The sequence below is a fragment of the Rhineura floridana genome, chromosome 3 (genome assembly GCF_030035675.1).
Source record: "Rhineura floridana isolate rRhiFlo1 chromosome 3, rRhiFlo1.hap2, whole genome shotgun sequence".
NCBI lineage: Eukaryota > Metazoa > Chordata > Lepidosauria > Squamata > Rhineuridae > Rhineura > Rhineura floridana.
In genome coordinates, this window is record NC_084482.1 from 57,232,454 (window position 1) to 57,257,332 (window position 24,879).

The following is a 24,879-nucleotide window of genomic DNA, read 5'->3' on the forward strand; positions in this document are numbered from 1 at the left end:
AGACTAAACCGGTAACTACTCGGCATCCCGCAGCTCTGACAAAAAGAAAAGTTTTGCTGGCGCTCTGTTATGGCAGTCCAACAGAGAGCGCCCTCACAGTTGAAAAACAATTCTGCAGAGTGTGCCCTTATTAATACACAATCATGCTCACGAATTTGACCATCTTCATAGAATTTATAAAATAAATCAAGCTTTGCTTATCCAACCTTTCCAGAGCTTCATAGGATACACAATCCATTGCTCTATCTATATTTGCTGTAAATATTCCTCTGATCCCACATTTGCTGCTGAAACTTCAAAAACCATCCAGCTCCTGATACCCCTGACACCGTTAGAACTCCTTTGCGGGATAGGCAGTGCTGGTCTTGCTGAAGCTCAACTACCCAAAAGAATCAAAGAACACTCTGACAAGGAGTAATCTGAAAAACAGTTTCATACCCCAAGACAGAATAATAACACTCAGCTTATAAAACATGGCCAAATTTTCTTTATAAAAACACCTGACACCTGAGGCTGAGTACCTGAGACTCAGGCTGCAATCCTAAACACAGTTCAGTCCTGAACATAATGGGATTTACTTCTGAGTAAACATGTTAATTCAGAGCTCTGCACATGTGCGGAATGCCTTAACTTTGTAAAGAAAATGCTTTTTGGCCTTCCCAGAGACTGTCCAGAAATGATGTGGAATCTGGCATTGTGCATCTTATTATCCTCAGTATGTTTGCCCCCAGATGCTTCATTGCTTAACTGCTGTCTGAGATGAGACAGCAAGCAGTTACCCTTCTGAGTGGGAGATGCTTAGGCTCTGCTCTGCACTGTCTGGTTCACTGGCAAGAGTTAGGAGACTCTAGCTGCAATCCTATAGCCACTTTCCCATGGTGTTTATAAACTCAATGGGATTGGGACTTCCTTCTGAGCAGAAGTGTATAGGACTACTGTAACATGCATACATGTAGGTAGCTATATGTTCCTTCCAGAATAAGAGGCAGAATGCTTCTGAATAGCAGCTGCTGGGGATCATAAGTGGGAAAGGGCTATTGTCCTCATGTCCTGCTTGTGGTCTTTCCTGCGGCATGTGCCTGCCCTCTGTGGGGAAACAGGTTTCTGAACTAGATGAGGCACTGGTCTGATCTACCAGCATTCTCCTTATGTTTTTATATGTGCAGTCTCATCAAATGTGTCCTGCTAGCTAACTGTGCTAGCTACCACCATTAACCTCTTGTTCATGAGGCAGCAAAAGTATGTACACATTTACATTCACAAGAAATGGCTTTCAGTCAGTCCAAGTGCACTACATAGACTACACTACAAAGTCCAGGACTTCCACAAAACCTACTCATTGCCAATTAGAATTTGTGGATTTCTCAACTGGGTTAATTTTCCATGGGACAAATTTCAGTTGTCTTGCTTTGCTTTTAAAAGCTGCTTCCTGCTGAAGCAGGGAAGGCTGTCAGCACATTTTCAGAGGCACTTTACAGAGCAATCCAAAACCCAGTTGTGTGTGACGATCCTGCATAGCCACCATCACATCTGCAGCACCGCTGCTCATGCCATCCAGGGTGTAAGGCAAGGGCAGCAGACAAAACCTCTGCTCCTGGAGCTGGCCTAGCAATTGGGCCCTGATTGGTCCTGATGCCATAATGCAACAGTAGTGAGGCATCCAGTGGATTCTGGCTGTCTCAGCCTTTCCCTGCCCTGGAACACCTCATTTGGGGGCTTTCAATGGGCTCTCGCCTGTGGGATTCATGTACAAAAGTGATATGGATTCTGCTTCAAGGAAAAGATGCTAGGTAATGCAAGGGTTTTGTCCTACAGACACTATTGGGGACTGTGCTCTCTGCTCTGTTGAACTGGCTTCAATCAGTTCAGGGACTGGCACAATCTCTAGGTAGTTTGAGTGTGTTGATACTTGAAAAACCCACTGTTTATATGAAACAGATGTTATATTTCTGGATGCTGGATCTCTCCCAATTACTTTAGTACACTAATGGCTCTGTACCCCAAGATTAGAAAAGAGTGTGAGTACATTATATGTAAAATCACAATGCATACATTTCATTGTTTTATTTTGTGATAAGTTTTTATATTTTGGTTTTAATATCATATGTAAACCATTTAGGGATCATGTATATTCAGTATAAGATATTATTATTATTAATAATAAAATACAACAACTAAAATCTTAAGCACTGCTCCTGCAAAACAACAATGGTACATATTTATGTTTTACTAAGATGTTGTTTATTTACCCATATTTTAATTATTAATAAATATAATAACAACATTTATTGATAATATTTATTTATTAATATACCCTACCTTCTGTCTTTAAAAGACCACTAGGTAGCTACACCACAGCAAAACCCTCAGAACTCCCAGAACCACCAGTGAATCAGTCCTACCCAAATATTCAACTAAAGAGCCATTTCGTTGGTATGCAGGCCAGCTGTGCCTTCAGGAGGGCATTCCACAGGCGAAACACCCCAGCTAAAAAAGTGTTCTTCTCTGTGTCTGTTCACCACAATTCAGACAGCAAGTCTTTTCTCCTGTTCAGATGAACAGAATAAAATGCAATGTTAAAGAGGAATCTGGCACATGGACTCTTAAGGAACTTTGATTATAGCAAAAATTCCCCATTGTAATAAAACTTGGAAAGCTGACATCAGTGACTGAATGTTGGGAAACATAACGTTATTACCAGATCAATATTTCAAAAAGGCTCCTCTAACTCTGAATTAATGAATCTATTTTAGATTGACACTGCTGCCTGCCCTGTAGGATGCTGGGTATCAGCATAATCTCTAAACATTTTTTGAGATTTCATTCCTTTTAAAGCCGAATTTCCTGTTTTGTAGCGAACCGCCTAATGAGTTTGGTACATTTGGGGCAATAGTATTTCTGATTTCTTGGCAGTGTATATTATTAGGTATCTGCCACTGGAGAGGGAAGAACGGAGAGAGGGAGTGCAAGGGCGAAAGGAAGCTACCGATCATTGTCAGTAGTGGAAACACAAGCGATTGAAGGCACTATGATTTGGAGGCGGGAGGGGTTGTGTATAAAGTATTGCTTATGAGAAGATTGTTTATATTTTAAACAGTCACTAGTTTAAACAATTGGAAAACGAAACAGTATTCTCCAGCTAACAGAATGCAGGAGCGCGTGAATGTTGGTGTGCCGGATTGTTGGTAGGAACTAAATATCTAGGTCATTATTGTCGCACTTAATAGAGTCCCCCTGTGAGAAGAAGGAAGCACTATCCCTCTACCGTAACTATGCAATTAGGAAAAATGGCCTTCAGAAATGTGAAATTGTTTGATTTATGAGCAATAGGGAGAAATCAGCTATATATGAGTTTAAGATTAAAAGGTCTAAGACGTGAGACTTTTGTTTCAGAACGGATTGGATTCTGCCCGTCTTTGATTGACTAGTTTTATAAGATGAGCCGTCATTCGCAGTAGGCAGGTATTCCATAAACCCAAAGTTTAGTGTAAGAATAATTTTATAACATGACCTCTACAATAGAGGAAAAAGAGCTTCAGGAGAGATTGCGAGAAGCTGCTGCTTTGGGGGATATTGAAGAAGTTCAGCGATTGGTGGGATGTGGCGTGAGTGTGAACTCTCAAAATGAAATCAACGGCTGGTAAGAATTTAACAAGTGAATTACATTAACAGTTTTTGGCAATACCATACTACGCTTTTAAAAGAGTAACGTGTGGTAGATTTGGAGTGAGGTTTTTAAACCGTTTTCTTCTTGCTAGTCATTCCTTTTAAAATTCTGAACAGTAAATTAATTAGTGGCATTTGTTACTGTTCATCATTGAAAAGTTATTAGTTTTTTGTTAGAAGCCTGGCAAGCCATATTTAAGCATCCTTTTAAGTTTTGTTGGATAATATTGGGTTGTATTCCTTACACTGGGCATTCCCACTCTATACAGTCAGACTTATAGGCTGCAATCCTATACATACTTGCTTGGGAGTAAGATCTATTGAACTCAGTGGGGTTTACTTCTGAGCAGACATGCATAGAATTGACTAGTTAATTCTCAGTAAACTTACATAAGAGCCCACTATTCTTAACTTTTCATGTCTGTCAGAAATTAGGTTGGTCAGATAATACAATTATAATTATGGTTTATAGTGTGTAAAAGATTATTTCAATATTGCTAGAATTGTTTACATCACACTTAAGATCTATAATTAAAGCAACTAATAAGTCTTAAAAATAAAATTTATGGGTTTTGTCTGCTTATATGATCACAAGTGCATTTCCTTGTTTTGTTGGCTTAGTGATTACCAGTCTTTTTATATTCTCTGTGTTGTTAAATATTCTCTTTGCTAAAAGTACGCAAAAGGTAAAGGTATCAGCCCTCGCTGCAATATGAATGAAAAATATGGTCACTGTGCCTTCTTTTGTTCTGCTTATGTTGTTTTTGGTCTTATTATGGAAGTAAAGTAGCTGAAGGGCTACTTTAGTTAACATGTAGTATGTTCTGTAATGAAAATGGAAGGAAACTGAGGTTTACATGTGGTACAAAATTATTTTGAGAGAATTTTGTTCAGAGCAGGAGGGTGTTATAAAACTTTGTCAGTACAATACAGTGGTAGATGAAATAATTTTTGATAAATGCACCCTGGAGAAAAAAATCCTAACAATATTAATGTGGAGTTATAAATTAATTGTTCCTGCTTAAGATCTCCTAGAAAGGAGATCTCATAATTATAGTAACCTACTGGCAATCTCAGAATCAGTATAGTGTACTAAATTTGTTAGAAAATACAAGAAATCCCTATAGATTAGTTACATTTATATGGCTTGTTGACCATTTTAAGAAGTCTAACACTGCAGTAGACTCAAAATCAACCATATGGTTATGAAACAGAATAGCTTTATAACTGAAACTGTTTTTATATATAGTGGTCTGTGGTTAAGTTTTATTCTTTTTTAGTACAACTTATTTTTAAAGGAACCTTGAGAGCACAATGAGAGCACAATAACTAGTGATGAACTAGGGCGGCCATGTGTCCTGCTTTATAGAGGACAGTCCTCTAAGGGCTATCAGGAAGGCAGTCTTCTCTTTGAAGGTGTCCTTTGTTTGAAGAGCTGTTCAGTCCAAAACTGGTTTAAACATAAAGGACCCTAAAAAGTGAATGCAGGGGCCTTGAAGTTACTCCATCAACAGTAAGCATATGGACACCAGACTGAACAGACACACAAGTCATTTGATCATAATCTTCTCTACTAGAATGGGATGTAGTTGGTATAGCACAGTGGGGAGGAGAGCCTGGCTGGGAGTCCAGAGTCTGTGAGTTAAAATCCCCGCTCATGTCTCCTGGGTGACAAGGGCCAACTAAAGATCACCCCCACAGTGAGTGGCTCAGGGGTTACATGCCCTGCCACCTGTGCAGCCATGGACAAGCTGAATAGTCCCAAGGAGCCCAGTTGCCCCCCAGCTGGCAGTTGTAGACAAGGAAGGGGCTGGCTTGTGCAGCTGTGGCAAGCTGAGCAGGCCCTAGCCAGCTGGGGAGGAGTAGCCTCAGAGGGAGGCAATGGTAAAGCCCCTCTGAATACCGCTTACCATGAAAACCCTATTCATAGGGTAGCCATAAGTCAGGATTGAGTTGAAGACAGTCCATTTCCATTTTCAGAGTGAAATGTATTATATTTCTTTTTAAATTTCAGGACTGGACATGGAACTGAAACAGTCTTGGTCGCTGTGGTGGATGATATGAGGAGGGCGTTGGATAGGGGAGAATATACCTTCCTCATCCTCCTAGATCTCTCAGCGGCTTTCGATACCGTTGACCACGGTATCCTGTTGGATCGCCTAGGGGGATTAGGAATAGGGGGCACTGTTTTACAGTGGTTCCATTCCTATCTCTCAGATAGGCACCAACGGGTAGCTTTGGGAGATGAGGTATCAGACCCTTGGCCTCTTAATTGTGGGGTGCCACAGGGCTCTATCCTCTCTCCCATGCTGTTTAACATCTATGTGAAACCGCTGGGGGCCATCATCAGGAGTTTTGGGCTGAAATGTCACCAATATGCAGATGACACTCAGCTCTATCTCTTATGTCCAAGTGCCTGGAATCCGTAAGTGGATGGATGGGAGAGAACAGGCTGAAGCTGAATCCCGACAAGACCGAGGTGTTGCTTGTGGGAGACAGAGGAAGGCTGGGTATTACGGACCTGATGCTTAATGGGGTGAGATTACCCCTGAAGGACCAGGTCCGCAGCCTCGGGGTCATTCTTGACTCCAGGCTGTCCATGGAGGCTCAGGTCTCGACGGTGAGTCGGGCAGCTTGGTATCAGTTACATCTGATACGGAGGCTGCGACCCTACCTTCCTGTTCATCTGCTCCCACGGGTGATACATGCCCTGGTCTCCTCTCGCTTAGACTACTGTGATGCGCTCTACGTGGGGTTACCCTTGAACACGGTCCGGAAGTTACAGCTGGTACAGAATGCGGTGGCACACTTGATTAAGCACAGCTGTCGCTGTGACCATATCACGCCAGTGTTAATAGATCTTCACTGGTTACCAGTTGTTTACCGGGCCCAATTCAAGGTTTTGGTGCTGACCTTTAAAACCCTATACGGTTTCGGTCCAGTCTATCTGAAGGAGCGCCTACAGAATCACCAATTATGCCGCCTGACAAGCTCAGCCTCACAAGACCTTCTCTCGGTCCCACCGGTTAAAACAGCTAGGCTGGTGCGGACCAGAGAGAGGGCATTTTCGATTGTGGCCCCCACCCTCTGGAATTCCCTTCCTTTTGATCTCCGACACTCCCTCCCTGATGGGTTTTCGCCAAGCCTTAAAAACCTGGCTATTCAGGCGGGCCTATGGGATTGGGGAGGATTAATTTTATAAGGTTTTAAATAGAAATTGGTTTTAAATTGATTATGATTGTGTTTACTTGTATTTTATTTTGTATTATGTACTGCTCTCTATTATTGTAAGTTGCCTAGAGTGTCCACTAACCTGGACAGATAGGCAATCAACAAATAAAATTTATTATTATTATTATAAATTATAGTAATTATTTCTAAATCTGCATGCATTTGCATATATTAGCATCTGCAAATTTTATTCAAACTGTCCTTTTGTGGGGGTGATGTATGTCTTCTTTTTTTGGCAATACATAACTGACCCCCTATGTTGAACTGAAAAGAGTGCTGAATTTAGACCAGGGAGATTTGCACTCAAATCCCTGCTAGTAGAGCAAGCTCATTGGATAGCCCGACACTCAACTTCATCTACTTGGGTTGCTCTGAAGACAAAAATAGGATAATCTGATGTATACTGTCCTGAGCTGCTTAGAGGAAAGAAGGTGTAAAATGCATTAAACAAAGAAATAGCAGCTTTACAAGATAGTAAGGGAATCATGCTGGAGAAGGCAACTTTGCTATGTCTTGACTGAATGGTCCAATTTCACTAGCTGCAAATATGCAGAAGAATTACTTGCCCTCAGTGGAGACTGTTTAAAAAGGGGCAAGATGGTAAATCATACAGAGTTGCAGCAGGAGGCCTTTTGTGAGGATGGCTGCTTTTGGATCACAGGAGCTTTATTTCTTGTATTTCCATAGTCCATAGGTAGTTGTGGATTCTTATGTAGTCAAAATGGCATCATACACAGACGAGAGAGAGACCAATTGGTTTGGGAAACTCCAAGGTTTGAAGATATACACAAATTCTTTAAGAAAAAAAACCAAGTGAGGGATCTCAAAGCAACCCAATGAGGACTGAGCAGGTTCAATGACCACAAAATGCTGACTGACTGTTTGGGGAGGGGGGAACAGAAAGCCAAGTATAAGGGAGAATGGAGTAAGTTATCCTGGATGAGAGCACAGCTGACTGATTGGTACACTGAACAGGAGCACTCTGTATATTCTAATAGCAGACTCTGGTGACTGAGTGCCCAGCAGTTTGGAAAGAAACCTGAGCCATCTGCAAAAATACTTCAAAGCAGGTCTGAGAATGCGCAGTTATCTCCAAGAGTCCCAGAATGTTGAGTGTTACTTGGAAAAGGAAAAGAAAGCCTAAACAGCCTGAGCTCCTAGTACCATGTTTCCACAGGAAACCTGAACGAAAGCATTCATTCATTCATTCATTGGCGATCACTCGTGGCCGAGTAAGATTGTCTTCCAAGATAAGGTCTTTAACAGTGGGTCCGTAAGTGACTGTGGAGGCCAATTCTGGATCCACACAGCCTCCCACAGTGAGGGCATAGGTTTCCAGATGGAAGATGGTCGCGATGAGGATTTGTTTGACATGCCTTCCGCTTAGCTCATTTGTCCCGTTCACCCTGTATTCATGCTTCTTCAAAGTCCACAGCACCTTTGATAATAGCTGACCTCCATTTGGGATGTTCATGGGCCAAGACTTCCCAGTTCTCGATGTTCATGTTACATTTTTTTTAGATTTGCTTTAAGAACATCTTTAAACCTCTTTTCCTGTCTACCGATGTTCCGTTTTCCATCCTTAAGTTGGGAGTAAAGTAGCTGCTATGGAAGACAGTGATTAGGCATTCGAACAACATGGGTCCCCGAAGGCCACATGTAGCAGTGGGTGGGACTGATGGTGTGCAGGGCCTGGGCTGGCACACACATTCACACATACTCTCTCATTCTCAGATACATGCACTCTCTCATGTCCTCCCCATCGCAATTGCACTGTTGCATGTTTGCATGGCGATGACTCTCTCAGTGTAAGCAGAATCATGCTTCCCTCCTCTCCCCCTCAAAGCTGTTTGGTGGGCTAAGTGAAGCACGATTTACGTGAGTGGGAGGCAGTAAAATGTGGTGATGGGGATTCAATGGCAGGGGATGGCTTGGGTACTTCAGTCTGCACAAAAGGCCCCAAAGGGCCACAGGTTCTCACGTGTGTTTGGGTATGTGTGAGGGTATGCTGCAATGTTTTGTTGAAGGCCCCACTTGCTTAGTTTATTTGTCATGGACACAATCATTCTCTCACCTTTCAGGGGAGGCTACCTGTTGTATCTCTGCATAAGTCAGTGTTCTGGTCTTGTATCTTCCTAATCAGAACAGTGAGTCATGCAAAAATATAGAAAGAAGGCTCCTTTGTGGGTAAATGATACTGCTGCATCTCACCATGGTGTTATGGACCTCCAGCTGCAGGAGGTAGGATCCAAAATATACTCACTGAAACCAGGGCATGTTAGAGTTAGGAATGTTGTGGTTTTGCTTCTGTTTCTTCTACCAATATAACCCAATCCATCAAATTCTGGGCAAAAATGCACTAGATTGGAGCTCTAGAATTCTATTTACAAATGTATTGCTTGACTGGATTTGGGCATATGCAAGACTGCCTTTTTTGAATCATTTGTCCTTGGGTTTTACTTTTGTGTACCTAACATCAAATGCATCCTTTACGCTGATATGCTGTTTGGGGAAAAGTAAATGTCTTTATACTTTGTACTTTATACTATATTTATACTTTGTTCAATTAGGTTAAGGAATTAAATTTATTAAATTGGTGACATCCTTTACTTGCACACCTTAAAGTATTTGGGGGGGGCGGGTGAAGTGTGCCTCCATATCTTAATTAATGTAATACTAATTTTAAAAATGCATCTCAGATATTGGAAGCTTTAAATTAAAACATGGGTTGATCTTCTTGGCTTTGCTGCTTCGGAACTGCTTGTAAAAGCTGTGAAAATAGAAGTAATGTACTTTTAAGCACCGCAATTTGTGTGTTCCCTGAAAGCAGGGAAGGCTTCTGCCATTAGATATCACTATAGGAGTGGGGAAATATGGAAACAAACATGTAGGAATTGTAGCAAAACGGCTAAGTTTTAAGGTAGACTGTCATTATTCTTTGCTAAAACAGTGCAGATTTTTTAAATTTTTGTACAGCATGCCCCCCTCACTTAGCTCTTATGTTTGCCATGTGTAGGACTTGCTTGCATTGGGCCTGCAAACGGAACCATGCTCAGGTGGTCTCGTACCTGCTACATGCTGGCGCTGATAAGGACATCCTCACAGTTAAAGAAGAAACACCAGCCCAGTTAACATCAAAGAGTGAAATTAGGAAGCTGATGGGAGGTAAAATGATTAGTTGATACTAATAATTGTCAAGAATATTTCATTGCCAATGAAACTGTTGGAATCCTTATTGATTCAAGGAAGATGAGACAGTATGAATTTGCTGCCTTGTAACTTTCCCCCCAAAGTCTTTTTGTGGTAGTATTAGCATTTATGTGTACATATATTGCCTTGGAATAAGGAAGACAATAACCATCAGAAATGGGCTTTGACTTTGTTAAAAATGCAGTCTCATATTAGCCTCAGATGGGGATCTGCAATGATAATTCTGTGACTCCACAACAGAAGTATCAGATGACTGTATTTTATTATAGAATTAGACAATAAAGTGCTTAAATTATATTTATATGTACACAGTAGTTTTAACATGTACAGCTAGCTTAGCAGGGCCTTCATTCCCCCCTTCCCTACAGTATGAGAACTGCAGAGTACTTTTTATCCACTTGAAAGTAGTCTTTATTTAGAGTTTTTCTTTCTTTTGCAGTGGAAGATGCTGATGAGCTTCCGGATGTGAAGAAGGAGTCCGCCTTGCCCATTATCCCCAATTACTTGGCTAACCCACCTTTCCCTTACGTTTATAGCTCCATGGATAGCAGTACTACTAGCACCTCAGCTTCCTCTTTGAACGGAAGATTTTCCCCTTCTTTAGAACAGCACAACAAAGACTGTCATATTTCTTTACCTCAGATTCAGGCGCCTGGCACTGCCACATTGCAACCTGAAAAGCTTTCTCCCATGAGACCTGATGGGGACATGACTAGGGCAATGGCTATGGAATGCCCAGAGCCTGCCGTGCAGAATGGTCACGTTAGCCAGATGCCTCTTCCTCCAAATGGGACACTGTCTTCCCCCACTGCATCTAAACAGCCTGAAACTCAGCAATCGAATGGCTCTTGTGCTGGACCCGTTCCAACATTTCAGCCCTTTTTCTTCACTGGGGCATTCCCTTTTAGTAATATGCAAGGTAACCTCAGCTGTAAGCTTTCCAGATAACCTAGTGTTGCCTTTTGGTGAAAATAATGAATACAAACATAGCTTTTAGGTTTAATCAGAAATAGGTTCATTAGGATAACACAGTAATTAGCCTAGTTTTTAAAAAATCTTCTTTGGTCAGAAGTCCCTTCCTGATTTTTCTGTCACTTTAGGTAAAACAATAGTCATGACCAATCAAGTACAGTGATCCTTAAGTGAAATTCACTGAAGTTTTTTGTTTTTTCAACTGTCTGAATGTATGTAGAAGGGGAAGTGGGTCCTAACCACTATGTGCCTTCAATGTAATGTCTGGAAAACGTGTGGTGAGACAAACTGTGTTTGGGCTCTGTCGGCACCATTATCGATCTGTCAAATAGGCAGAGTCCTCAATCACATGGGTAGAGCCTGCACATGGAGAGTACTCCAGACATTCTATCAAATGTCCTTGGGGGCAGGACAAGTGGGCCCAGCCCTGTTCCCCCCTCTGCGTACATTCATGTGAACATCTGAATAGTGCTAGAGTAATCCCACCACCCTACACAAGACGATGATGGCTACTGTGGATTTACAGAATAAAACAATAAAATTATCAATAAAAATAGTTAAAGTCAGGTATTTAAAAACATTCAGAAACTAATTAAGATGAACAATAAGCTAAAACAGATTAAAACACATGTAACTGTTACATGTCTGGATAGGCTTATCTACACAAAAAAGTTTTAAGCAGGCCCTGGAAAGAGTAGGTGCCTGCCTGTAGTCAGTAGGCAGGGAGTTCTAGGATGTAGGTGTTTCCATAGTGAAAGTGAATTCTTACAACTGCAGAATAAGTATTATGTGGCACCTGTAAGAGTGCCAGTTCTGCAGATCAAAGTGGACATAAATGGGGTAAGAAGATCCTGTAAGTAAACTGGTCTCAAGCTGTTAAGGGCTTTATATACTAATAACAACACCTTGATCTTGGTCTGACAACAAATCAGCAATCAGTGTAGATCTTTGAGCAGAGGTTTAACATGCTGACAGAGCCTCACTTGTGTCAGCAGCCGTGCTGCAGCATTCTGCACTAACTGCAGCTTCTGGATCAAGTGCAAGGGAAGCCCCACATAGAGTGTATTGCAGCAATCCAGCCTTGAATTCACCAGTGCGTGTACTACTGTGGTTAAGCTCTCCTGGTCCAGGAATGGTTGTACTGTTGTACCAGTCACAGCTGGTAAAAGGTGCTTCTAGCTAGTAGGAAAGCTGGATCCAGAAGCACCCCAGGCCTGTGTACCTACTCCTTCAAGAGGAGTGTAGCCCCATCAAGTGCAGGCAGTTGACCGGTTTATTGGACATGTGAACCACTCACCCACAGTGCTTCCATCTTGCTGTTTCATATTCTTGAAAAAGTGTTATGTATTTCATTTTTTAGACACCAAAAAACTCTGAAGGTAACTTACAATACAAAAATCTTACTGAAGGGTGTTTCTTTCTGCCGAGGGCAGAGTTAGCCTGGCAGTGAAGAGAGTTGTATTTGTACTTCTCCTGCTTCCACTAGACAATCCTGCAAACATCAAGCAACAGCTGACGTGGCCCCCATTTTCTTACGGAGGTCATCACATACAGGCCCAATGCTAAGCCACTAAAAGCTGAACTGTAACGGGCCACCTGAAGAAAACACAGATGCTCTTGCACCACGAGCCATGTATACTGACAGCAGAAAGGTGTTTTTTTGACTGCACCTTCAAGTACATCTTCAACTACCAGTGTCTCCCCATCAAGGGTTTCATGTGAGGGGGATCTAGGATAAGGGTAGGGAATCTTTTTCCATCGGAGGACTGCATTCCCTTCTGGACCACCTTCCAAGGGTTGAAATCCAGTGGCAGGCAGGGCCAGAGGCAAAAGTAGGCAGAGCGATGAATGTAATTTTCCCCTTTGTATAGTTTGCTTGTTTCTACACACAACCTCACAAACCTCTTTGTATCCTCTATCCATGCAAGCAAGAGGCATCACAGTTTAAGGACACATTCCAGCCAGGCAAAAACACTTAAGGAGGGTGCAGAGCAGGGCTGGTGAGGTGTGTTGACCTATGGAGAGGTGGTGTGGCTGAGGAGGTTGCCCCTCCCTAGTCTTGGAGCGTCATTGCTATTCCCTCGTAAGCATCACAGTGGGGTTGAGAATAAGGGGTTGCCAAAAGTAAATAAGGAAACCTTTTGAAATTTAATTTATACCAATAAAATTGCTAAAGGTTTATTAATAACACTCTTAATACTGTGGATGTATGTGTGTCTTTTTTAAAATTAGAACTGGTGCTTAAGGTCAGAGTTCAAAACCGTGCTCTTAAAGAGAATGACTTCATTGAAATTGAACTGGACCGACAAGAACTGACTTACAAAGAACTGCTCAGAGTAAGCTGCTGTGAACTGGGGGTTAACCCAGAACATGTGGAGAAAATAAGGAAGCTTCCAAATACAGTATTAAGGAAGGTAAGATCCTCCAGTGTAAACTCATTGTGTTCTAGTTCCTTAATTTTGTGTGCGTGTTGCTAATGCCAGGCCTATAGAATGACCCACGACACTGACTGCAGTCCAGTAGCTGTGCATTGTGGCCTGCTCAGTGTTTTGTAACTTTTCTGGTTTTGTACTCTGAGGAAGGCAGCAAATGCTGAAAGTTTTGGCATGACCAGCCAAAATACATGCTGTATTTAGCCTGATGGATCACAAGGTCTGCAGGCCTGTTTTATGCATTTAAAACTTTGTGGGTATGGTTGTAGGGTGCTTAGCTACCTGTATTATTTTCTTACACTTTTTAACCAGAAGTATTGTATTCAGTCATTAAAAGAGTGGCATTTTAGCAGTGATCACTATCTTCTTGCATAAGAATAGAGCAGTTCAATATGTAGGTAATAGATTAATAAAATGTGTTATTTCTCCCCAAGTGATCAATTTAGATTTTGAAGTTCATATTTGACATTGGCATTTGGGTGCTAATGTTAATGTCAAATTCTGGTGCTAGTGCAGATTTCACTGTCAATAAGAGTTTATTACATGCTAAATATCAGTTTATAAAGTCAATGCAGTAATGGAAATTGGATTATCCAATAAAAATAACTAAAAGCCCAAAGAATCCATGTAAATTTTTTTCCTCCTACATTGAATGTTCAGTTATGCCATATATCTTGCATTTCATTGGTAATGAGCAGGATAACTGAGTTCATACTCCAGCTCTTTTTTTTGTTTTCAGTCCACATGGGAGAGAGATTTGTGGGGGCATATTGGCAGCATATTATGAGCAAACCTGCACTGGTTGTATGCTATGAACAGAAAGATGTGCCATCTATGTAGTTTGGTACTAGAAGCTGCTGTTCTCAGAAAGCCTGATCGGCATGCGCAGATGTAGATATAGATGGGAAAAGGACATGAGAGACATATGCATCCAAATGCACACAGTCTGTTTATTCCCTATTGCTCCTGCCAAAGACAGATGAAAGCACACATTTCCCATGCCCTTTTGATGCAATGAGAATGCTGTCCTGATGCATTATCCAGGGCAACAACATATCTGAGAATTGAAATTATCCCTACCTCTGTGCCCTGACATTGGTCGTGTCTTACCCTTTTGCAGCCCAAATCCTGCCTTGGCAGCTTCTGATTCCTATTGCGATTGTAGTCAAGTATAATCCATAGATTAGGGTCGGGCAACACACAGTATGTAAACCACATGGATTCAAAGAATCTAGTTGTGGAAGGAATCTCAGAGGTTTTGGTCCAACCCCCTGCCCAGTGCATGGCCATGAGATGCTTGGTGTGCTATGCACAGTAGAATCTTGACAATTCAAGGAAGTGGATTGTCTCCCTGTATTTTCCCTAAGTCATACGCAGTGTGCTAAATTTGCAGGTCTGAATAGTTAGATTTCGCCTACCTTAGATTGTCCTTTCCTGAATTCCATCTCAGCTGTGAGAGTTAATTTGCCCAGCTGTTGGGTTTTAAACTGCTGTGCACATGAGCTCCACACTGTCTGGTTGTCAGCCACTGCAGCCACATGCAGGACTAATCTCCTTGCCCATCAGCTGGTTATTTACTGTCCTGATATCTTCTGTTACAGTCCTGAAGTCCTGCTCACCCTCTCTTTTTTTACATTCTCATTTTGGTGTCCCCTTCTATCTCCATTTGCATTTGTACTGAGCTAAGTGTGCTAATTTTTCCTCCGTTGGGTTTGCAGTTCACCCTAATTTGGTCCAATGGTAAAATCCAAGCAAACTCATTGCTTTATCCAAACTGTTAATAAAAATGCTGAATATACTGGTCCAGGACAGATTCCTGTGGAACATCATTTAGTCCCCAATACAAATGATAGCAATCCACTAATTGCTGCTCTGGCTGAAATCCACAGCACTCGGGAACATCCTGTGTGTGGCTTTCCAGCCAAAAGTACACCTGCCTCATGGCAGTGTGTTCCAATTTACCCCTCTCTAATTTACTTGTAAGAGCATCATATGGAACATTACCAAAACCTCTGCTGGAGTTGAGATATTTTATCCACTTAACATGGGCTGGTTTTCATTTTCTTAATTCCTTTAGAAATTTGTAATAATTTATGACTCAATCCTCCCAACTATGTTCAGTGTAATAATAGCTGTATTATCTTCCTCCAACCTGTATTTACAGATACTGCAGTTCTCCATCATCTTCTTGAAGTCAGTGGGCCTACTCTGCAGTATGCATATTGCACACAGCAGCCTTCATAAGCATCTAGTACAGGGGTCACCAACCTGTTGCCCTCAGGTGCCATGGCACCCGTGAAGGCATTCACTGGTTCCACAGCAGGTAGCCTAGAATCTGAGCTTTCAAGTTTTTTAAAAAAGTAAGTCTCTAGCCCTCCTAGAAGGAAGGTTATGGAGCAAAATGTGCAGGTACCCTTCTAAGGTATTTCTGTGAAATGAGTCAGCCTGGCTGCTCCTGCCTATCAGGTGTTATTAGCCAATGAGTGAAGTCAGAGCTGTGATAGATAAATGAATTGCTGGACACTAGGCAATAGGACACCTGCTGTTTTGCCTTCCCGTTTCGTGTACTTTTCCTGCTTCTGTCTTTTTTCTGGTCTTTGAAATCTCCTTAGTTGGCCCATTTTCCCTAGGAACGAGGATGCATCTTTCCTGTGCTTGGGTTCACCTGATATCAGGTAGTCCCTTGAAACAATTTCTTACAAATACTAAGAAAATAAGGAGAGCCTGCTGGAACAGGCCCATGGCTCATCTAGTCCAGCATCCTGTTCACACAGTGGCCAACCAGCTGCCCATGGGAACACAACTACATAATAAGTGTGGGTGAATGTTAAAGAATCCCCCTCCCCCCCCCCAAAAGGCAAATGTGAAAACTTTGCGAAGAGGTTTAGGTTTTTTTTTTTTTTTTGCTTTGCAGGAGCTAAAGAACAGGGACTTATTCACTGTGTAGTCACTTACAGTACAATGGTATACATGTCTATTCAGAAGTAACCCTTTTTGTTTTTAATGGGGCTTCCTGGTAAATGGGTATGGGCTGGCAGTCTAGGTTTTGGTTAAGTTTGGCATTGGGGAAAAACAGGGTTCTTGTGTCATTAACAGCTGTATTACCAGGCAAAAAATTAACAGGTCAAGCCTTTTCTCGTATGTAAACAGAATTATGGGAAAAGCTTCATCATAACTACTGTACTCTCTAATTTTGTGTTATGCCACACCCCCATGGCAGCCATTTTGTGTTATGCCACAGCCCATAGCAGCCATACCTTTGGCTGTTCAGATGTTGTTGAATTACGATTCCCATCAGCACTATTGACCAGGGTAGATGGGAGTTGTAGTTCAGCAACATCTGGAGGGCCAAATATTCCCCACACCTACTCTAATCCTTCAACAACATAGTTATCTTCAAGTAGCAGAGCTTATTCAATTTAGTGTTAGATGATCAGGCTTCACTCTGTCATTCCTGAACCCCATGCAAATGTGACACACTGTGCCTTGGTAACAACTTCATTTTAATAGCCTAGCATGGTGGACATATTTGATTTGTGTATATCAACAACATTAATGGTGCTCTCAGTTGCTCTAGCCAAGCTGAAATGAATTAGAGCACAGGGTGATGCTCCTCTTGAAGACTCTGGCCCCCATTTCAGTTGCACACATGTAGTCCTGGTCAGATAAATCAAGTACTGATCAGCTGTTTAGTAGGTGAGTGAGGATGGCCAATTCTAGCACCCTCCTGAATGTCTCATCGGCACTCCCACTGATTTCCTGAGTGGGCAACACACATGCAGTACCCACAACAGGACCAGGGACCTCTTGTTCACAAAGTTCCACATCTAGCTAGATATCACTTAGCTGGAGCTGGATTGAAAAAACATTACCCTTTTAAATACTTTGCCAGCGAGCAACATAGCCACAACAGACATTTAAGCATGGGTATCTTTTTTTTTTCATGAAGCAAACTTCATTCCAAATCTCTAGTGTGAACTTTTTGTTTATTTATTTAGAAAAAATTATAAACAGTTTTATAATCAGAATCTGAGAGGTATCCATAGAATAATATAATTATCAATAATGTTCACACTGGAAATCATTCTGTGCCAAGGATGTAGGATGGACAAAGTATGCTCTCCTTCACACGTGCTGGTAACTGCATAGTTGGAGGATGCACAATTTCTCATATTTAATGCAAATAATTAGTTTATTGGTTCAAGGATGGAAAGTGAAAGACTTCACTTGAACAAGGGCTGCCCACAAGCATTAACTCTCTGCTGTACTCTGTTTGGGCTGATTTCTCTCTGGACTGCAATCCTATGCACACTTACCTGTAAGTCAACCTCACTGTATACTGAAGGACTTATTTCTGAGTAAGCATGCTTACGTTTGTATTGGTAGTCTGAAAATCCATCTTTTGCAGGGATACAAAGTAATACCCTAGGGTTTGCCATATTTTTAGAAGACTCAACCTGCAGTGTGTTTGGTAAGAAACTTCTAATCTGTGGAGAGTAGCATTTTCCATATAAAGAACCTCAAACAGCACGGACTGGCAGAACACATTGAGAATTAGGTTATAGGTCCAAGAACAAACATTGGGTTGGGTTCAGATGGTTAGCTGAATTTAGCAGCCATTGAAATCAATGGGAGCTATGACTGACTTTTCACATTGTTTTCAGTGGGACAGCTGCAACTAAGGTACTCTGGATCCAACCCATCATCATCAGTAATCATTTGTGAAGCACCCCGAATCTATTAAGAGCTGTCCACAGATTAAAAGGAAGACAGTCCCTGCCTGCTGGCTTACTATCTGAAAAACAGAAGGAAATGGGGATGGGAAGGGCAGAGGAAAACAAGCAAATCCAGGCACCATTAACAAAGTTCTTATAAGGACCAGCTTGAATGCAAACAGTACAGGGAAGGGAGGAACCAAATGGCAAGTGGTCTCTCAGCCCAGGCAATGGAGTGGGCCCTGTTGTCCAATTTCTCTCTTTGCTGCAGTCAATTGGAACATCAGAATTAAATATGCAAGATATATTGCAATACAAAGGTGAGCAAAAATTGTTGCATTGCTTGGATTTGCATGCCTCACGTAAGTTGTTTTAATTTATTGTGTTTATTTCTTTAAGGACAAAGATGTCTCAAGGCTTCAGGATTTCCAAGAATTGGAGCTGGTTCTAATGATGAGTGATAATGACTTTCTGTTTAGAAACGCTGCACCACCGTTGACTGAAAGGCCTTGTTACAATAAGAAAGCATCAAAATTGACGTATTAACTGTTCAAATGAAATTCCTGTCACTAACTGTTAAACCTAGGATTTTTGTAAGGGCTATAACCTCAGTTTCTACTTTACCTTGGAAGGCAGAGTTAACCAATTAAGCACACTTACTTGGAAGCAAGTTCAGCCAAAAACAGTTGGGCTTGTTCCTAGTTAAGTGTCTTTAGGACTAAAATGTCACATTCATAGTATCTGCAGTTAATCTTTGAGTAAACTGGCAGTGAAATAATGTTCTTAGATAATATACTAAGCAGTGGCAGATTATTGTCTCTTTCCATGCAGCAGTGTTTTTTGCAAGGGAATTATTATGTCTCTGAACACTGCAGAGTTAGAAGCTCTCAGGGAAAGACTTAAATTAAATTGTTCTGATAATTGCTACTTATTAAAAAGAGCAAAAGAACTTATGCTGAAGAAACAAATCTGGAACACATTTTCACAGTTGGAATTGGACACTTAACATGCAGAGACTCCTAGTACGTCTAGCTTGTGTTAAATGTGAAACTTGAGAGAATAAGCTATTTTTACAGGGGAAAGGGTAAGAAGGAGAAACCTGGGCTCCCAAACAATAGTTACATGGGCATCGTGTGGGGGTGACTAACCTGTAGCCCTTTAGGTGTTAATTGGCTTTCAACCCCCATCATTCCTGATTATATTGGCTATGCTAGTTTGGGCTTATGGAAGCTGGAGTCCAAGAACATCTTGAGAGCCACAGATTAGCCACTGTGGCAAAGTGTTTCAACATTATGCTAATACAGCATCCTTTGGAGAACAGGGTATTGCATATGTAAGTGGGATGTATCTCACCTCTTGTCCTCTTGATAAGCACAGCACAGTTGTTAGAGGCAGAATGTGACCCCAGGCCGAAGCTAGTCCCACTAGCCTGACTGTTACTAATGGGACAAAGCACCTATAACCTTCCAAAAGGAGAAGAGGTCTGTACATTTTGGAAATGACAAGAGGAGATGGATTCTCCTCCTCCCCTGGTAGTACATTGCGGTATAGGATGTTGGACAAACCAGCTCCAAATGCCTAGTCCTTCTAGGAGGAAGGCTCTGATTTATGTTGGAAGTTCAACACTTTGGTTTAAAAATGTCACCAAGTGGCTAAACCAGCTGTGATTTCTTCAAGATGGTGCTCTGGTTAAATATTTGAACATATTTACTGTATGAATCCAAATATGTTGACCAAAACTGTTATGGTATGTGTGTCTAACTTACACTATGGAATGGTTGGTGATATCTGGTGGTAGTTGAAGGTTTGGTTTGGGTTTTTTCTTTTCTTTTTCTTTTTAAGAGTAAGAGGCTTCCTGAAGGATGATTAACATGGCAACTTCACTCCACAGCCTGATGCCACACATACTGTAAATGAGCACAACCCCCCTTAGCCTCTAGCCTTTATTGTAATTAATCTCTGATGTCGAGACTATTACCTATTTAAAGGAAAGTGATCTTGTAGCATTTGGTATATCAAAATTATTTTTAATTCCAAGATAAATAAATAAGAAAATCTTGGCATTTCTATGCATTTTTGACAGTCTTGCTTGCATTTCATCTAGGCATGTCCAGCTTTTTGTCTTCTTGCTAGCTTACTTTCTGTAGGAATACTCTGCTATCGAGTCCTAGAATTAATCTGGAAAGAATGGAACATAGCACTTTTGAATAATAAATAATACTCCTAGGTTTAGGATTATGTGTATTAGTGGAGAGATTAGTTAATTTAATTAACACTACAATGACCATGTGTGCTACAAGCTGGATGGACTATAGCTAGGCACTTAGTAAATAACAGGAAAAATATTCGGCTGCTGATTTCAATGCCAGCACTCCTAACCTGCAGTTTGGGGCAAGTGTTCATGAGCCCTGTGACCCTAGCTTTGAGCCATGGCTTTCTGAGTAACAGTCCTGACCAGTATTACAGAATTATGGGTGGCTTTGAAGTGTAATTTGACATAAACAGTAATGCATATGGAATTTTCCAATGGAAGAATATATGCCAAAATTGGTAATCAGTGTCACCTTCTCCAGGAAAGATCTGTGACTAGAATACTACTTTTGTGGCCTGCTTCTGCTTGTGGATCTGGAACATGCATGAGGGTGGTGTGTGACCTCTTTGTTCCATTCCTTCATAGTAGGATTTCTCCATGGGTAGGTACTGGATCAAATTGAAACTAGTGACCACCTGCTGCAGCCCATCTGTCCTCTGGGGGGGGGATAAAAGTACTTTCATGTAGGAAGAGGGAAGATGCTTCCATCTTGCCTACCCCTCTCCTCACTTATGTGCAACCTCTCTTCTCCCCTCCCCAACAGAGAAGGGGATAATCTAGCTCTGACTTTCCTACATCAAGCAGGTTAGACTACATGACCTACAAGGCCCTCTAAGTCAATGGTTCTACTAACCCCTTACTCCTCAGAGTGGCCTATTCGCAAAACAGGTTATTGACCACAAGTCTGCAGAAGTTCATTCCCCCAAACGTGCAGAGGCAAACTTTTGTTATACCCTGCCTTTTGCTCTTTTTAGACACTGTAAACTGGGGCAGGCTGGAAAGGAGTGCTCTTCTGTGCACTTACAAATTCCAGAAAGCTGGATCTTATTTTGCTTTCCCAAGTAACGCATTTATTTATCACAACAGGGAATGCAAATAATAATGCTACTAGGAGGGCCTTTTATTGCTCAGCATTATTCAGCAGGGACAAACAGTAGATGGAGTGCCTAGTAGTATATTAAGCCACTTTGCCAGGCCTGTAGAGTTTCCCAGGTCTTTTGACAAAAGGGGTTTAAATGTCAGTTTAATGCCATTTAACTTCAGTGGCCCACTTTAGTCACATGCCCTAGTTGGGCTAGGGCTTAAAAGCTGCTATGAAGAAACTGCAGTTCATGGCTTGTATCCAATGGTTGCACAAGTGGAAGGTAGCTTGTGTAATGGACTTTCTCTTTCTCCTCCACCCTGCAGCCCCCTGCACCCTCTCCAGAAGATCATGGGCACCTACTGGCCATCATGGGCCTGTACTGTATGGGGCTTCATTGAGTGAGGAGAATCACCCTAAATTGGGGAGAAGAGTCTTGCACCAGCAGTCCAAGATGCCACCACCCACATTCAGGTGATACCCTCCTCCAACAGAGCCCTGTAGGACACAGCCTACAACATTCCTTATGTGTTCCTGACCCTCTTGAGAGGCTTTCTGAGGTGGGGGGGGCAGGGGAAGTAGAGATGCTTGCAGGAAGGAGGAAGGGAAAGACCTGTTTGTGAGTTGCCTTTTACTCATTGGATACAACCCAATATAGTTAAACACAGAATTTTAAAACATAGGATTAAAAACCCGAGCGATCCTTTAAGAGAGAATTCAGGGTTGATAGCATTTTGTGAACAGTCTCTGTATATAGCACAATACAATATATTTGAGAGTAGGAACTAAACCAGGGGAGGGGAAACTTTTTTAGCCCAAGAGCCATACTCCCTTCCAGGCAGTCCTCTGGGGACCACAAGCCAGTGATGAGCAGGGCTAGAGACAAAAGGAGAGGGTGCAAGAAATGTAAATGTTACCTTTATACAGCAGGCTAGTTTCTGCACATCCCTCTGTTTCCTCCATCCAGAGAAGCAAAAGGCATTATCAGAGTTCAAGGACACATTCCATCCAGGCAAAACACTTGAGGAGGGAGCGATGCAAGTGCCAAGGGCCAGATAGTGAGGCTCAGAGGGCTGTATTTGGCCCCAGGCTTGAGGCTCCCCACCCCTGATCTGAACAACACATGGTTTGCCTGAATTCTGTCAAGCAAAACTATGGCTATCATTAAATGCCTATGTTGATACCATAATATTGCAAGGAATAACTGACAGGTAAAACATTTATTTGACTAAAACAGCTAACCCATTTACTCTTATTCTGAGATAACAACCCCCTGAACTTCTATCTGTTTTGAGGGATAAAAAGATGGCCAAATTGAAAGAGCCATCAGTTCCCAGGAAGAGCAAGAAATCCAGACTCATCTGTTTAGCTCACTATCCCTGGCAACTGCAATGGACATCTCCACAGAGGAAACAAAGTGTTTTGTGACAATCTAGGATAGTTAGCATGGGTATAACACGCTCACAGTGTCAAGGTAACAATTCTTGACTTAAGAATCGCTAAATCTTTATCTAAGCAAGCTCTTAGCCCATTTGCCATTAGTCCTTTTGTCACCTGATTTCAGAGGGCTACGATTTCCATCTCCCTGATCCAGGACCTAATGCACTAACGTGTTCAATGCCACCTGAAATTTTAATGTTGAACCCCTGTAGGCTTCAAATATTAGCACAGAGTTTAGAAAATGCTGTCAATGGAACATTGGGACAATACATTGGATGGTGTTCAATGCTAGTCCTACTCAGAGTAGACTTACTGAAGTTAATAGAGAGTCAGTGTGGTGAAGTGAGAGTGTTGGACTATGACCTGGGAGATCAGAGTTCAAATCCCCACTCGGCCATGAAGCTCACTGGGTGACCTTCACTCAGTGCTTCTCAGCCTAGTCTACCTCACAAGGTTGTTGTGAGGATTAAATGGAGAGGGAGAGAACTGTGTACACCACCTTGAGCTTTTTTGAGGAAACACAGAATATAAATGCAGAATAATAAATAACTTGGGTTCATTAATTTTAATTGAGTATGCTCTGAGTAGGACTTAGTTAAATACAACCTGCTGTCAGGGATTACCAGTGTGGTACCTGTGGACACAACTGTGTCTGTCAGTATCTCTGATGGTACCCCCCAAAGGTCGTAATAAATATTCCCTCAAAAATCCACACTGCACAAGAGACTGCTCTTGCTTCTCAGTTTCTGTTCGTACTGACTCGGGCCTCTCCTATATTGAACACTACTAAGAGTTAGAGACTAAACTCTTGGCAAGATATTGTATCACTATGACTCCTTATTAGGACTAATTTGATCTTACCATATAACTAATGCATTGAGGTAAATATTGTTACTGAATCCTTGTGTATGCACATTGTCTGACAGATGCCAGATTAGGACTCGCACAGCATACTTAAACTGGCAATTCCCCCCCCTTTGATTTTAAGTGCATGCCTAAAATCAATGTACGCTCTCCTCCATGTACGTTCTCCAGAAGTGCTTGAAGGGAAATGTGCTTTTGTGCTATAAGAGTTGGACTAGAAATTTCAGCACTTTTCCAGAACAGATTCTTAAAAGAGGAAGACCACAATCCAGCATGAAATCAGTGGGTGAAAGCATGCCCCACTCTGTGCTGGGTTGTAACTGAAATGTGTAGGGCTTCTCATTCAGAAGCAGATATCCACAGGAATCTCGTATGTGGGTAAACGAAATTGATATGCTCTATTATTAGCCATAGTATTAATTAACATATTACAAGCCTGTTGATTATACTGCACAATTGCTGGCATCTTTCTATGCACTCAGAGGAATATTTTTATACTGTATAACTTATGCAATTTATAACAGAGGATTTTATTAGTGTTGCTAACCAAATTATTAACCCAACAACAACTGTGTAGTTCTTTATTACATCGAAGGATTCTGGACCTCATTACTACATAAAAAACATGGTTAAAATGAAGAATTAACCAAATGATTTAGGTTTGAGATTCTTGTTTCCTCTGTGTTGTGTCCTTTTTACAATTAATAAAATGTTGTTGTCTTTAAAATGGGAGGCTTGAGTTTGTTTTGTTTTTTAAAGATTTCTTTCAAAAGAATGTTCATTGTATGCTTTGTTTATAATGAGCAATTAGCTGTCCCAGCTGAAAGTTACATTCTGAATGAACACTTGTCTGAAGAGAGATTTTTTAGGAACTTTGTTCCTGTTTTACATGCCCTAGTAACGTCTTGATTTTACTGCTGTTATGTGCTTAATCGGGAGCAGCTCTTGAAGAAAGTTCTAAAATATCAGCTAGAATTTGGACATACAGCTTTTGGCTGGGGATAGCCACATTGATATGTTTACAACAAGAGTGCTACTGATTGCTACTTATGTTTCCCAGGTAAATTCAATATACTAGTGTAACCTTCAAACCCCTATATGGCCTGGTTCTAGGTTAGCCTCTAATTATGATCCGAGACCAAGAAATGAGGCCCATCTTCAGGTATCACCATTATT

General features: G+C 41.5%; 1 protein-coding gene across 2 annotated transcripts; it reads left to right on the forward strand.

The window, feature by feature from the left end:
- Positions 1 to 2,798: 2,798 nt before the first annotated feature.
- Positions 2,799 to 24,390, forward strand: ANKRD40 (ankyrin repeat domain 40). 2 transcript variants are annotated; one of them, XR_009761298.1, is made up of 6 exons: positions 2,799 to 3,640; positions 9,914 to 10,062; positions 10,547 to 11,026; positions 13,312 to 13,493; positions 18,176 to 18,546; positions 18,626 to 18,685. XR_009761298.1 is itself a non-coding variant. In XM_061616020.1 (5 exons), exons 1-5 carry the CDS (start codon positions 3,507 to 3,509, stop codon positions 18,770 to 18,772), a joined length of 1,092 nt encoding a protein of 363 aa, XP_061472004.1. In that variant the 5' UTR covers positions 2,803 to 3,506; the 3' UTR covers positions 18,773 to 24,390. The 2 variants fall into 2 exon arrangements, 1 of the variants encoding a protein (XP_061472004.1); XM_061616020.1 differs by lacking the exon at positions 18,176 to 18,546 and having other exon boundaries at positions 2,803 to 3,640; positions 18,626 to 24,390.
- Positions 24,391 to 24,879: the final 489 nt, after the last annotated feature.